Consider the following 14,130-nt stretch of genomic DNA (forward strand, 5'->3'; position numbering starts at 1 on the left):
CTTCATTAGGAAGAAGTTATTCACAGGGTTTGACATGCTTTACCTAGGAAATATTCATTCGTTTAGGTTTTTTGAGTATTGTTTTGAAAAAGCATAGGTTTGGTCTCTCCTGCCCAAAGAATGGAAACATTATGCTATGTGAAATAAGCCAGACACAAAAGACAAATACTATGTTGATTCCACTAATATGACTTACCTAGAATGGGCAAATTCATAGAGACAGAAAGTAGAATCAAGAGGCTGGGGAGTTAGTGCTTAATGCATGCAGAGTTTCTGTTTGGGATGATGAATAAGTTCCGCAAATAATACAGCGTTCTGAATGTACTTAATGCCCCTGAATTGTACATATTTAAATGATAAATTTTGTTATGTATATTTTATGACAAAAAGGATTATTTTAGTAAAGTGGTCTTTAAACTTGACCACATAGTGGAATCATCCAGAGAACTTATAATCCTACTACCTAGGCCATACTCCAGACCAATTAAATCAGAATCTTTGGGGGTGAGATCCAGGCATGTATAGTGTTTAAAGGCGATTCCACTGTGCAGCCAACGTTGAGAACCACTGTTGTAGATAATTTGCAAACTGCTTCTCCTTCCTGTAATGTCAAAACCTATATGCAGAGTAGGCTTTTCCTACTAAATTATCAAAAAATGTTTATGTATACTATGCCACTACACATTTGGTAAATGTTAGGTAGGCAGGATGAAATTAAGAGAATGACAAAATTATTGGTAGCAAAAATATTGAATTTTGGGGGCACCTGGGTAGCTCAGTCGGTTAAGCGTTTGACTTTGGCTCAGGTCATGATCTCGTGGTTCATGGGTTCGAGCCCCGTGTTGGGCTCTGTGCTGACAGCTCAGCCTGGAGCCTGCTTCAGATTCTCTGTCTCCCTCTTTCTCTGTTCCTCCCCTGTTCTCACTCTGACTCTATCTCAAAAGATAAATAAACATTACCAAAAAAATACATATCTAGATAGATACATTGATGTTCTTAAGATAGATACTTAAGAACATAGATACTATGTTCTTAAGTAGAACATAGCATATTTTGAGTAGAGTAAAAGAATAGTGGTATAATTAGGAATACTAATAAAAGGGAGTAGGCATATAAATTCCATATGCAGGATACAACTAGACTAGCGAAAAATATTTGCAAATTATATGGCAAAGTATTAATATCCAGAACAGATTAATATTTCCTTCAGATTAATAAGAAAGAGATGATTTGAAAAATAAGCAAAGCATCCTAAACAGTTCACAAAAGAAAAGATAATCAGTGAACGTATGAAAAGATTCTCAACCTCACTAGTAATGAAAATTAAAATGATTACCATTTCCCCCACATTCGATGAGTCAAAATAAGAAAGCTCGGTAATAAATGTGAAGGATGGTGTGAAAAAATGGGTATTGTTGTGTACTGTTGATGAGAGCGGGATTGGCCAACTTTTTGGAGGACAGTTTGGCAGTGTCTATTAAAATGTTAAATGCATGTACCTTCTAAGCAGCAATTTCACTTTGCTACTAGAGAAATACACATGTGCACAAAGAAACATTTTACAAGGCCCGTAAATAACCTAAATGTTCATCAGCAGGAGAATGGTTAAATAAAAGGGCAAAGTCTGTATCGTGGACGCTAGGCAACTACTTTTTAAAAGTGAGATTATTCTAGTTGCACTGCCATGAGAAGATCTCTGTGACAGCATGTTGAGGGGAAAAAGTGAGTTGTAATAAACTATGTACAATATGGTACTGTTTGTGTTTTATTTCATCACATAAAACTGTGCTCTTCCATCATATATTCATGTAAATGTATAGGTTGGCCTATAAGGAAGGATGTTCTGCTTCTGACAGGTGACTGGATTGGGGAAGGTGGATGGAAAAAAGGACTGTTATTTCAGTTTTTTTGTACAAAAGAGTACAGCTGGGATGAGGTAGCAGAAACGGACCAATCTGAGACTCTTTCAAAGAGAAGGTAGAATTTTAAGAGCATTTTGATGAATGTGAGGGAGACAGTTTGGTAGGTTGATGGGATGTGGAGACAGAGCAGAAGGGTTGGCCTGAGAGAAGAGTCTTGAAATGAGTGTCTTCATTGACTTGTATTCTCTGAACAACTTCTTCCTTCCAACTTGTTCTTCCCCTGTTTCTATGGGACTGTGTTTTATGGAGAAATGAGATTAAAAGAAGCTACTGTTTCTGCTGCTGCTACTAGGGAATAGGGATATAGGACTGGCGTTTCTAACAAGGAAAGCCACTTCCACTGTCTCTGTGAACAGAGGTCAGTGGTACAAATAATTCCAGATAGTGAGCAAAAAAAATCTTTGCTTTTGCTTTCTAATGCCCTTTAAATATCCATTTGAATATAATTGAGTCTGTCAACCTGGAGGGTCATGATTTTAAATTAAAATAATGAAGCCGCAGTCTGAAAATTCTCCCGTTTTCCTTCTCTGCCACATCCCTGTTTTCTTATAAGCTGTAGAAAACATCACCTGCCAACACGGTTGGATTTCAGCAGCCATATCTCGAAATTTATTATGTATACTCTTTTCCGTAGAGGGGGAGTTGGCAAACATTTTAATTTGCGAGGTCTTTTCTTGGTGACTGAATCAAAGTAAACACCAGGAGCCTCAAAAATCCTAGACTCAGGTACAAGCTGAGCAAAGAGTAGACGGGCATTTGGGAATGTGTAAGGGTAATGTGTTGCTGGACGGCAGATTTATAAGTGGAAAATTTCTAACATAGTAAGGATTATTATTTCATTTTGGATAGATTAAACTTTTTAGAATTTTAGAGAATCTTTTTAAAAACCCTCTGCGGTTTCCACATAATCTTTACTTTTGACTGCCACTGGCAGGAATTTGGTATGTTTTTTCTTTGCTGAATGTGCCCTGGAAGGAGCGGTACTGTCCACTCTTTGCTGGTTTGGGGTGGGTTCACTGACCAAGCTAGGCACTTTAAGTCCATTTAGAACCCTGAATCAGAATGGGAGGCTGGGAAAGCTTGTCCAATTAAAGGACAGCCTGGGAGGGTAGGCTTTACCTTTGCTGAGCCTATTGATTGTCTCCCCTGGGGATTAAAGACAAACCTTCCTTAACAAGCACATTGAGTAGCTTGGGTTTCCAAAACTCTCCAGGACCAGTAATTAATCCAACTGGTAATGAGAACACAGTGCTGAATTCTGGAAAGAAATCATTTAACTCTTTCTGTACTGAACAGTTCATTTTCTCTTATTGATAGTCCCTTTAGCCTTAGCACTGTTTATTTGGGACATTATAAAAACAGCCTGATGGGGGCGCCTGGGTGTCTTAGTTAGGAGTCAGACTCTGGATTTCAGCGCAAGTCATGGTCTCATGGTTCATGAGTTCTAGCCCTGCATTGGGCTCTGTGCTGACAGGGCAGAGCCCGCTAGGCATTCTCTCTCTCCCCCTCCCTCTCTGCCCCTGCCCCTGCCCCAAGTGTGTGTGCTCTCTCTGTCAAAATAAATAAATAAACTTTAAAAAAAGTCTGATGGAAAATTGCCTTTTTCAGTGAAGTCACATTATTTCTGTACATTTAAAAGCAAAGAACAGTCTTCATCCCCCAAATGTACAGACTTGACAAGTGAACTTTTACTGTACAAAGTGCTTTTTACCTCTTGTTTTGATATGTGGGCAAATTTATACAGTTGGTAATTAATAAAAATCTAAAATCTGCCTCTGAATCAGAATTTGTACACCAGCAGTTAAATTGCACTCTGGTCCCATTTTTTAACTTTTAATGGAAGTCTTGGCCTGTGGGCGTAACCATCCCCTCCCCTCCCCCCCCCCCCCCCCCCCCCCCCCCACTCCACCGTGTTGCTTGTTTCTCCTACTCTCTTCTTCCCAGGGCTTTGAAACATTTCCTATCCAGGTTTCTGACACATAGAACATCTTTGACAGGCTTCCTAGGTCTTGTTCTCTCTTTCTTCTAATTATGGTTACACTGAGTCCCATTTTCTAATAATTTCCATTAGTAATCTGCTTGTACACTTTAAAAAAAATGCTCAGGGTCGCCTGGGTGACTCTGTCAGGTAAGCGTCTGACTTCAGCTCAGATCATGATCTCATGGTTTATGAGTTCGAGCCCCACGTCAGGCTCTGTGCTGACAGCTCAGAGCCTGGAGACTGTTTCAGATTCTGTTTCTCCCTCTCTCTCTGGCCCTCCCTGGCTCGTGCTCTGTCTTTCAAAAATAAATAAACATTAAAAAAGGGAAAAAAAAATTTTTAAATGCTTGAAGATCCCGCAGAACAAATCACCTGCACTATCTATGTATTGGGGCATGTGAGTAATAACTCCCTTCCTGAAGGCATGGAATTGGTCTAGATGGTCGCTTTTTGGTTCTAGCATTCTTTATTTCTCCTCTTCAACCATATTTACACAGATACTTACAAACTCATTCTTCTGCCTCTTCTGCATTTTTTCACCATACCCACCTTGAAGAACTAAGGATAAATATCTTTCCGTACATCACTGTGTTTAGTATTAGAAAACCATTTCAGAACATTGGTTTTTTCATTGAATTTGGAGAGGCGGGTGCCTGGGTGGTTCAGTCGGTTGAATGTCTGACTCTTGGTTTTGGCTCAGGTAGTGATCTCACTGTTTGTGGGTTCAACGCCCACATCGTGCTCTGTGCCGACAATGAGCCTGTTGGGATCCTTTCTCTCCCAAGGCTCTATCTCTCTCTCATATTAGATAAATAAACTTAAAAAAAAAGAGGGCTGATGACTGAAGTAATAATAGTAAAACTGCTATTCATTCAATGCAGCTATGTATATATACCCACTATCTGATCCTTTGAATTGACCCTATATGCTTGCCATTATCATTACTGCTTTGCAGTTGAGGGAATTAAGATTCAGAGAGCGAGCTAGTGTTCCGAGCCAACTCTCTGAGTCTAGAGCTTGTGTTCTTATTGAGTGATTGAGAACAAACTGACTCAAGAAGTAGTCAAGATCTATTTCACAAAGAATGTGGGATTTGCTGGGCAATAGGGAACAAGTGTCGGCTTGAAGCTTGAGCTTGAGAAGGTGCTCCCACAGGGGGAACAAATCCGAAGGCATAGAAGCAGAAATGAGTTCAGTTTATAAGACAGTGCAGAGACTCACCTAATGAGGACCAAGGCTGCTTGTTGGCAATTAGCGGAAACTGAGTGTGGTGGGAGGCCAGGCTGTGGCAGGTGGCAAAGCTGGACAGAGGAGTCCAGTTGAGTTGCTAATAGTGAGAAGCCATTTGAAAGTTTTTGAGCACTGGAGCTGCGCAGCATTTAGGGAAACCTGTCTGTTAAGGATACATGGGATGGGAAGAGGGGAGAATGTGGAATTACACAAGAAGGTCATCTGGAAGGATGCACTAGCCTTGGGCTGGGAAGTGGGGACAAAGGTGGGACTAGAGAAGAAGTGATGGAGAGCCCAGGCACTTCAAAGAAGAAAGAGCTGAACCTGCACGAGTAGCTAGATGGGTTTGAAGGAAAGAGGTAAAGCTGACCGAGATTTTGAGCTTGGCTGTCTAGGGAAAGAAGGTGGAGTTCTCCTGGCCAAGGGTAAGACTTCAAGACGATAGGTGGTTGGAGAGAGGGCAGAGGAGGCTTTGAAGCGAGTAGGCTGGTGCTCTGCCCCCACTTCCCATAACCTATGAGTCCTTGAAACCCAGTGGAAAGCCTGATATGAGAGAGCCAAAATGCAAGACAGCCATGTGCCAGGGTGACCCAGGACTGGGGAGTGTGGGAGACTGTGGTGCGAGTGGGTGGGGCGTCAGAAGCTGGAAGTCAGAATTAGAGAACGCGTGAGGTTCCAGGCGGGATTTGAGCAGACTCTGACAGCGAGTTCTTTCTGAACACTGTCGTCTTTTGTTAATTTAAAGGTATTTAGCCTTCTTATTTCATTATCTCCAGCCTCTGCTAGGTACAGATATAAAGAACTCTCCTTTTGGAGAATGTTCGTTCATGGGATTAGAAGAAAAGAGACGGACGAAAGCCCTTTTTTTTATATGAGGAAACGCAAATATTGTGTGTGAGGATTAAGCCTTTTCCTTCTCTGTGTGTCTGAGGCTGGAAAAAGACACACTCCCAGGAAACTAAGATAAAGGGAAAAATGACTTTGAGATGCACTTTCTTAAAATAACTGAAGAGATGACCTCATGAGCCAGCTGATAGCCTGGGTTTGCAAACGGATACATTTCTATTAGCCTGCTGCTTGATGTCGCAGAGCCAAATATATATGGAGTGTATTATATCATATCCTGTAGGCAGGAGACTGTCTGGGAGAGGCGGACTCGGGGAGGTGAAGTGGCAGGCTGGGCACAAGGATTGACCATGTAAATATCGTCAACCAGAGCTCTGTTTATTAGGGAAGCATGATTCCCTATTATTATATGATATGATAATTATATAAGAATTGGTATCATCTTCTGGTAAAATATTATTCAAATAAGAACACCTGATATTTAAATAGGCTCTTCAGTATAAAAGTGGTGTTGTACTCATTCTCTCATTAATACTTAAGTATTTCCATTTCTGTTCCCCCTCCCCCCCCCCTTCTCTCTCTTTTACACCTGCAAGCCCATGTCCTTGGGTCTGACTCATTGCCGAAATTGTCTTATCCCTTTGGTCTTTAGGTATAGAGGCAGTGTGAGTGTGTCCTTAGTTGAAGGATGCTGCTTATCTCTGAAGTGTTGCAGGGGTTAAAAGGAAAGCAGTAGGTCTGGGGAGGGATGTTATAATTTGATTAATTGCTTCTCTTGCCAAAAATCATTGTAGACAATTAAGAATGTTCACAAAGTAGGCTCCCCTTCTCCTCCAACATATACTCAATATGGTTACTGTGCCAAGAGATAAAGAATGGCCGTTGTCTCTGGTTTAACACCTGCTTGGTCTGGATTCAGTTTGTAAAATAAATCTGCATGAAGTCCATAATGTGTTTAAGATGACATATGCTTGACTCTGTTTGTATGTCAGACTCACAGACATTGGCCTAGCATACTAGAAATTTTCGGGAAAAGCTTTAGGGTCATTTTCCCTTTTTAAGTAGAGCCTATTTATTTTCCTGTTTGTAAACAACCAGCTTCCTGAATTCTCTTGCTGTTTATGGTAGTTTTTCATTTGATTCTCTGGGGTTTTCCAGACGCACAGTCATGTCACCTACAAATAATGATGATTCTACCTGCTCCTCACCTCTTATTTCCCTTATCTAATTGCCAGGTTCCTAACTCCAGAACAATACTGAAAACATGTTGACTTTGTTAGACACCTTGAATGCATGGAAAACTGTAGAAGGGAAATGAGGGAAATATCATCAGTAGTATCTTAGGGAGAAATCAAACTTGAGGGCAGGTATTCATCTTCTAAGGACAAGTAGGGGCTGTGAAATACAGCTTAATGTATACTTTACCAACACACACACACACACACACACACACACACACACGTGTATAATTCTCAGTCACCCATGGAGCTGTGGTAACCTGTGGAAAACAATGGGTTCTCATCGTTCACATCTTGGAATTCTCTGGGACCCTCCAGGAAAGCTCTCTGTTTTATTATCTTAGAATTTGGTGGAAGATACAAAGACATCCCAGATGTCCTTCGTGACTGCTGATGACCACACTCTTGTCTTCCAGGCCCAGCTTCGGGCATTTATTCCAGAGATGCTCAAGTACTCCACAGGTCGGGGAAAACCAGGCTGGGGCAAAGAGAGCTGCAAGCCCATCTGGTGGCCTGAAGATATCCCGTGGGCAAACGTCCGGAGCGACGTCCGCACAGAAGAGCAAAAGCAGAGGGTGAGGGTTTCTCAGACCTGAGTAGCCTGTCGTTTTTCCATTCTGAATCAACTGTGCTAAAAAGCCTAAAAACATGTGTGTGATAGTTGAACCTGTCTCCCAAAAGAAGTTTGATATTCTCTGATTTGCAGCCTTTCCCATTCATCACATCATCACTGTGGACGTGGGATGGGTCCCTGAATTTACGCTTCCTTCTGCCTAGTTGCCTTTTGGAGCAGTTTTTATATTATGAGATGATTGGAAAAAACGGAAGAAACTTCAGGAAAAAGCATTAATTACTTCAAAGACTTAGAAATGTCCTTATTCCTGGTTAGCAAGAACCACCGTTGAAAAATATAAATAATAGAATTAGATGTGAAGTTGGTAGAGGCTGCTGATGACGACACTTTTTAAAAAGGTGGACTCAACTAATTTTCATCCCTTGCCTTTTCCGCATATTTGTTTCTTAGCTTGGAAGTTTATTGGGAATCTTAACATAAAGTTCTTGGCAAAAGAGTAAGCTTCTTTTGTGAGAAGTTTAAGAGTTGGCCTCAGGTTAGGATGGCGTATAAAACCCAAAACCTAAACCAGACTTTGCTCAGGAAGGAAACCGGTGGGAGATCTGTGGCGTTTAGCGCCGAGTTTCTTTGTGCCACAATCGGCCTAAGGGAGCTCACTCTGTATAGGTTTGATTTGGTTTGTTACATAAGCAGCTGCTTATTCCGTAGTGGGACTGAATGACCAACATTCTGTGTGACTTTTTAAATGTGCTTTTCTGGTCTTTTGGTGACAGGTTTCATGGACCCAGGCACTACGGACCATAGTTAAAAACTGTTATAAACAGCATGGGCGGGAGGACCTTTTGTATGCTTTTGAAGATCAGCAAACACAAACACAGGCCACAACCACACACAGTATAGCCCATCTTGTACCATCACAGACCGTAGTCCAGACCTTTAGTAACCCTGACGGCACTGTCTCACTTATCCAGGTGAGTAAAACTATGGTTACGAAACTGTGGTTTCTGAGGTGGACCCGTGGGCACCTCACCTCAGACTGGAGAAAGTTTGCTTCATGTAAAAACCCTTATGCAACTTTTTAAAGCTCCTCAAGATCTATCTGAAATTTATTTTTAAAAAATATTTTAAATTGTTCCCAATTTGTTAACTAAAGAGCTATAAGATAGCTTTTCTGGACATTTCTCGAACAAAGCACTATAAAAATGGCATCTTCTTTATGCTTTCATTCCGTCAGGGGCTAGCAGCTATTCCTTCTAAATTACCTCTTCTGAGGTAAAACGCGGTTTGTTAGTAGATAGGGAATGTCTAAAATTCAGATTGGGATAAGAGTAGAAAGTTGGTTGACTGATACCGGGCACCGGTGGCGAAACATGATAGCTTCTAATATTGATTTATTTGGTTGAAATAAAATTCTGGAACTCCTGTAAGTGTCTGGGACGACTTTGGAAACTCATTTCACGTTACGAAGCATATTAGCCAGTACCTGTGCTGAATTGTGGATTAAATGAATCTTGACTTCTGAGTAAAGGAAAAGGTAGAAGAATCCATCCACTGACACGTCTCACCTTCCATATTTTTCTTTAGGTTGGTACAGGGGCAACAGTAGCCACATTGGCTGATGCTTCAGAATTGCCAACCACAGTCACTGTTGCCCAAGTGAATTATTCTGCTGTGGCTGATGGAGAGGTAAGAAAGAGGATTTGTTCTGCAGCCGCTTAAATACTTAAATGTGTAGGTGAGGGAGTAGTTAGGGTCCAGAAGACAACGACACCAGGCAGCTTACACATCTGTAGCATAAACCTTTTGAAACATCAGACCGTGACAGTTTTGCAGAGTATCTCATGCTGTGTATGTGAATTATAATAATTGAAAGTCCTAGATCTTTATGATTTAGACCAGTCAGAAACTTACAACTTTACGTTTGCAACATAGCATTTTTGTATAACACGTAGCAAAAAGAGATTATCTGTGTCATACTTTTATGCTGCGAATCCCAAAGAATTTGATCGTTGGGCTTAATTTTTTAACAATTGGATCGTTAAAACTAGAGCTGACCAAAGAGTTCTTTGAAGGGATAAATATGTTTGTAAATGAGTAGTCATCAGTTATTACATTTTAAATATGCCTTTGAAAAGACCTTATGAGAAAATACTCCTCTACCAAAATCAAAGTAACCATGGGATGTTAACCTAAAGGTAGCTACCTTTAACTGAGCACTTGATAAACTAAGTACTCAACCCTCTATTAAGAATAGGTTCTGTTATCATCTTCACTTTATAGATGAGAAAACGGAAACATGTAGAGGTTAGGTGACTTGCCCAAAGTCACAGGATAAGTGTGGAGCTGTGTAACACGTTTAGAAACTGCTGTCTAGGCTCTGAGCTCTGAGCCATCAGTGAAGGTCAGGAAAGGGTTCGTTAAGGCACTGCAGGCTTTTCCCCTAAAGGTACCACCCTGGTACCTGGTACCTGGTACCTTCACCACTTCCCTGAAGTGGGAAAAACAGCGAACAAATGTCAAAGAGCAGTGTTAGAAATAAAGCTAAAGGTACCCTTGTTCAAAACCATGGCGCATTTCCACTCAGAACACCACAAAGCCATTTTCACTTGTGCAACTCAGGAAAGGGAGAGAACCGATAAAAGTCTCATGGCTAGGGGGATGAAGAGAAACAACCGGGCTACCCGGTCAGCCAGCATGAAGTGAGCCCCTGCCATAACGCAACGATGTGTTAGATGCGCGGAGTTGATTTACACAGGAACCCTGCTCCTCAAGAAGCTCCTGTCTGGAGGGGGAGAGAAATGTCTGCAGAAATGAACCATGGTCCATGCTGTAGGACATGCTGCACAGTGGTCTATGCCTTCAGGAGAGATTGTTTCCAGCTAGGGAGTCTGAGGTTTGGGGGCAGGAGCCAGCGTTTGGTTTTGCAGTATAGAAAGGTAACAGTCAAGAGGATATTTACTTTTAGAAGCATATAAACATCATGTAAGAGTATGGAATAGCTGAGGGAAAAACTCGTCAGTCCCCAAACACTAAAACTGGAGGGCTCTCCTTGACGTGTGAAAGAGAGAGAAAAGACAGTGGTGGGTGCGTTTACTGAATTTGTTAACTCTTTGACTTATTCAAAGTTATCAACCATATCTCCTCCCTACTGGATGTTTCGTGATACTATTTAAAGAAAGTGACTTTGTGTTTCTTAAACACTTCTCTAGGGACTAATTCTTTGGAGCCCATTTTACTAAATAACTTCACATATATGGTGGTAATTAACACATTCAGAAGTTCACGGAAAAATATGAAGAATAAAAAAAAAAATCTCAGTTACTTACCTAGGGCTTTTTCAGCACACTAACATTATTTATAAGTCATCTGTTGTAGAAGTGGGTGGATGACAGAAATAGCCTGCTGGTACACACCCAAATTCAGTCAGATTAAAAAAAAAAAAAAAAGTAACTCCTCCCACACTTCCAATGAAACAAAACAAAGAGGAGAAGGACAGGTTATCTCAGAAAGTGACAAAATGTTTTCCATTTTATAGTGTGATTTATTTGGCTTCTCATTTGTCCTAGATGTTGACGTGGTTGTTAGCCTCTCAGTTGTGAGCCGTAAGAACTGAAATTACTCAAAATACCTCACTACTTAACGGCAGATAAGACCACATCAAGTTAATGAAACATTACATCAGATGACTCAGTAAAAACATCCTACCGCCTTTTATTTAGCATCTTTTCTCCCAAGGAATAGAAAGTACTCTACAAAAATAAACGATACCTACACTTTTAGAAGTTGTAAGGTCATTTTGTTATCCTAACCTTGCCTGTGAGAGGGAGCTCTTACCATTAGACCACACTGCCTTCGAAATCCAGTTAGTTACCTTTAGTTACATTGATTAGAAGGACCACTGGGGGCCTGCCTCTTGTGGTAATATATGGTCTCCCAAATCTTTTTGAGTACTCTTTTTGAGTACTCTGTGTGCTCGGAATACCCAATAATTCTAAGTACAGTTGACCCTTGAACAGCATGAGAGATAAGGGCGCTGATCCCCCTGTGCAGTCAAATTCACGTACAACTTTGACTCCTTCAAAATTTAATAGCCTACGATCAAGCAGAAGCCTTACTGATAACATAAACAATCGATTAGCACGTGTTTTGTATGTTACATGTGTTGTATCCTGTATTCTTACAATGAAACAAGCTAAAGAAAATGTTATTAAGAAAATTATAAGGAAAACACGCTTACAGTACTGTACTACTGTGTTTATTGAAAAACAAGTCCACTTATAAGCAGACCCAGAGAGTTCAAACCTGTGTTGTTCCAGGGTTGACTGTAGTTTCAAAGAAACAAAAAAAGCTCTCACCTTAGGCAGCTTTAAACTAATTAAGGACACAGAACAAGTTGCATAGACATTTAGAAATGAACAAGGAAAGAATTTCAAAATATTGTGTAATAAACTATGTTGATTTCAAAGTATTTATACAATTTCAGTTTTGATGGCGTATTTGCAAATGCACATGAGTCTGAGAATTTACTCTGTTGTGTGATAAGACCACCAGATGGTAGTGGTGATGTTAATTGCATTTAAGTGGCAGGAAAGTCAAATTTTGAAATAGAATGGTATCCGATTATCATGGTACATGTGGTTCTGTTAGAAGAAGAAGAAACCAAAGTACAAAGACATTGGAGACATGAATTTTAAAGTTGTGTTGTGTTTTTTTTTTTGAAGTTTATTTATTTTGAGAGAGAGAGTGCAAAGTGGGGTAGGGGCAGAGAGAGATGAGAGAGAGAGAATAATGCCAGACAGTCCCGATGTGGGGCTCCAACTCACGAACCATGAGATCATGACCTGAGCTGAAATCAAGAGTCGGACGATTAACCGACTGAGCCACCCAGACACCCCGGAGACATGAATTTAAAACTGAACCATCAACACGTAACAATAACAGTAGCACGACTTACTTTAGATGGTTTTTTTAACGAATGTCAGTTTAACTGAGATCCAGGTAGGCTAAAGAACAAGTAGGAAAACATGAATAAAGGAATACGTTCTCCATCCTGCCATTCAGTATACTTTCTGAGCCCTATGCCAGGTACTATAGATTCTGTAGATACAGGAAATTAAAGGCTGCTCTTGCTCTTCAGGAGCACACAGGTAGGTGGTAGAGAAAAACATACCAAAGCACAATGGCAATGAGGTAAGAATTTAGTAGAAGCAAGCCTGGGGTGCTGTGGAACACAGAGGAGAGGTCCTGAGCCTTGGACCATAGGGGAGTGGAGTTGTCTGGGCTCCTTCGGGCTCACCTGAGTTCAGACTAGAAGGGTGAACGGGAAGCAAAGCTGGGAGTTGTGTTCCTGTCAAAAGGAGTGCACGCAGCGCACTGCACTGGGAAAGCGTGGAAGGGCCTCGGGGTTCACTGTAGCTAGAGGGATAAGAGTAACCACAGTTTGGAGGGCCTCGTTGGAGTGGGTCTCTCAGAAAAGCATTGATGCTAACTGTACATCCTCTGAATATCTTTCCCTCCTAGGGCTTGGGGCCCTTTCTCTGGGACATGGTGACATCCGGCATAGATAACCACACAGTGGCTCCCAACAGATGGAAAGGGAGAGCAACAAGAGCTCAAGCAAATACAACTAAAGCACTGAGGCTGAAGAATAGGAAATTCCAAAGAAATGTTAACACCCAAGTGATTTATTTATCACCTGCCATTATTCTGAATAGAAATCTCTTCGTCTGCTTCTTCTTCCTACTTCCTCTCTACCCTTTGCCACCATCCATTAATCTTTCATGCCATATAATTTAACTTCCTTAAAGTATACTGTATATGGCAACTTTCTAATACCATTTTTACTGCAAATACAGTTGTAACTAAATGTGTATACATTAAATTGCTACCATTGGAGTCTGAGTCTTGGGAGAGCTGCACTAGGCCAAGCTCTGCAGTGGGATGGGCAAAAATCTAGACGGGCAGATCTGGAAAGAGGAAGACTGTTTAATGGCAAAAGGTGACAGGGCTGGCCGGCTTCGGCTGGTGTTTTGAGCGCGATCATAGACCATCTGCGGATTCGCGGTGTAGCTTGCCGTTGAAAGTGGCATTATTTACACTGACACTCACTGGAGTAATGAAATCAAAGAGATACTAACTCCCGGGAAGCAAGAGTTTTGTGAGTTCCCAAGTGGGCAAATTTGCAGCTCTAAGGGAAGGAAGTGGGATGTCTCTGCCTCTTAGTGACGGGCCCTGAAGTTTTGCTGGCACAAGCCACTGCCTGTGCGAACTCAGGGCGAAAACTAGGGTAGTTCAAAGGAGCGTCCCATTTTCTGGGAGGCTTTTGACAGGCATTCTGAG

The 14,130-nt window shown here is 41.3% G+C and overlaps 1 protein-coding gene across 5 annotated transcripts in view; it reads left to right on the top strand.

Moving 5' to 3' along the window:
• NRF1 (nuclear respiratory factor 1) overlaps nt 1–14,130 on the top strand; it is a 142,856-nt gene that overhangs the window by 87,494 nt on the left and 41,232 nt on the right. For 3 of the 5 annotated variants that reach the window (XM_042924387.1, XM_042924397.1, XM_042924392.1), the window contains exons 6-9: nt 7,634–7,792; nt 8,565–8,762; nt 9,376–9,477; nt 13,312–13,470. In XM_042924387.1, the coding sequence (XP_042780321.1) occupies nt 7,634–7,792; nt 8,565–8,762; nt 9,376–9,477; nt 13,312–13,470 (618 nt within the window). The remainder of the gene's footprint in view (nt 1–7,633; nt 7,793–8,564; nt 8,763–9,375; nt 9,478–13,311; nt 13,471–14,130) is intronic. The other 2 variants (XM_042924388.1, XM_042924406.1) reach the window with 2 other exon arrangements.

This window comes from Panthera leo, chromosome A2 (assembly GCF_018350215.1).
Source record: "Panthera leo isolate Ple1 chromosome A2, P.leo_Ple1_pat1.1, whole genome shotgun sequence".
In the NCBI taxonomy this organism is placed as follows: Eukaryota; Metazoa; Chordata; class Mammalia; order Carnivora; family Felidae; genus Panthera; species Panthera leo.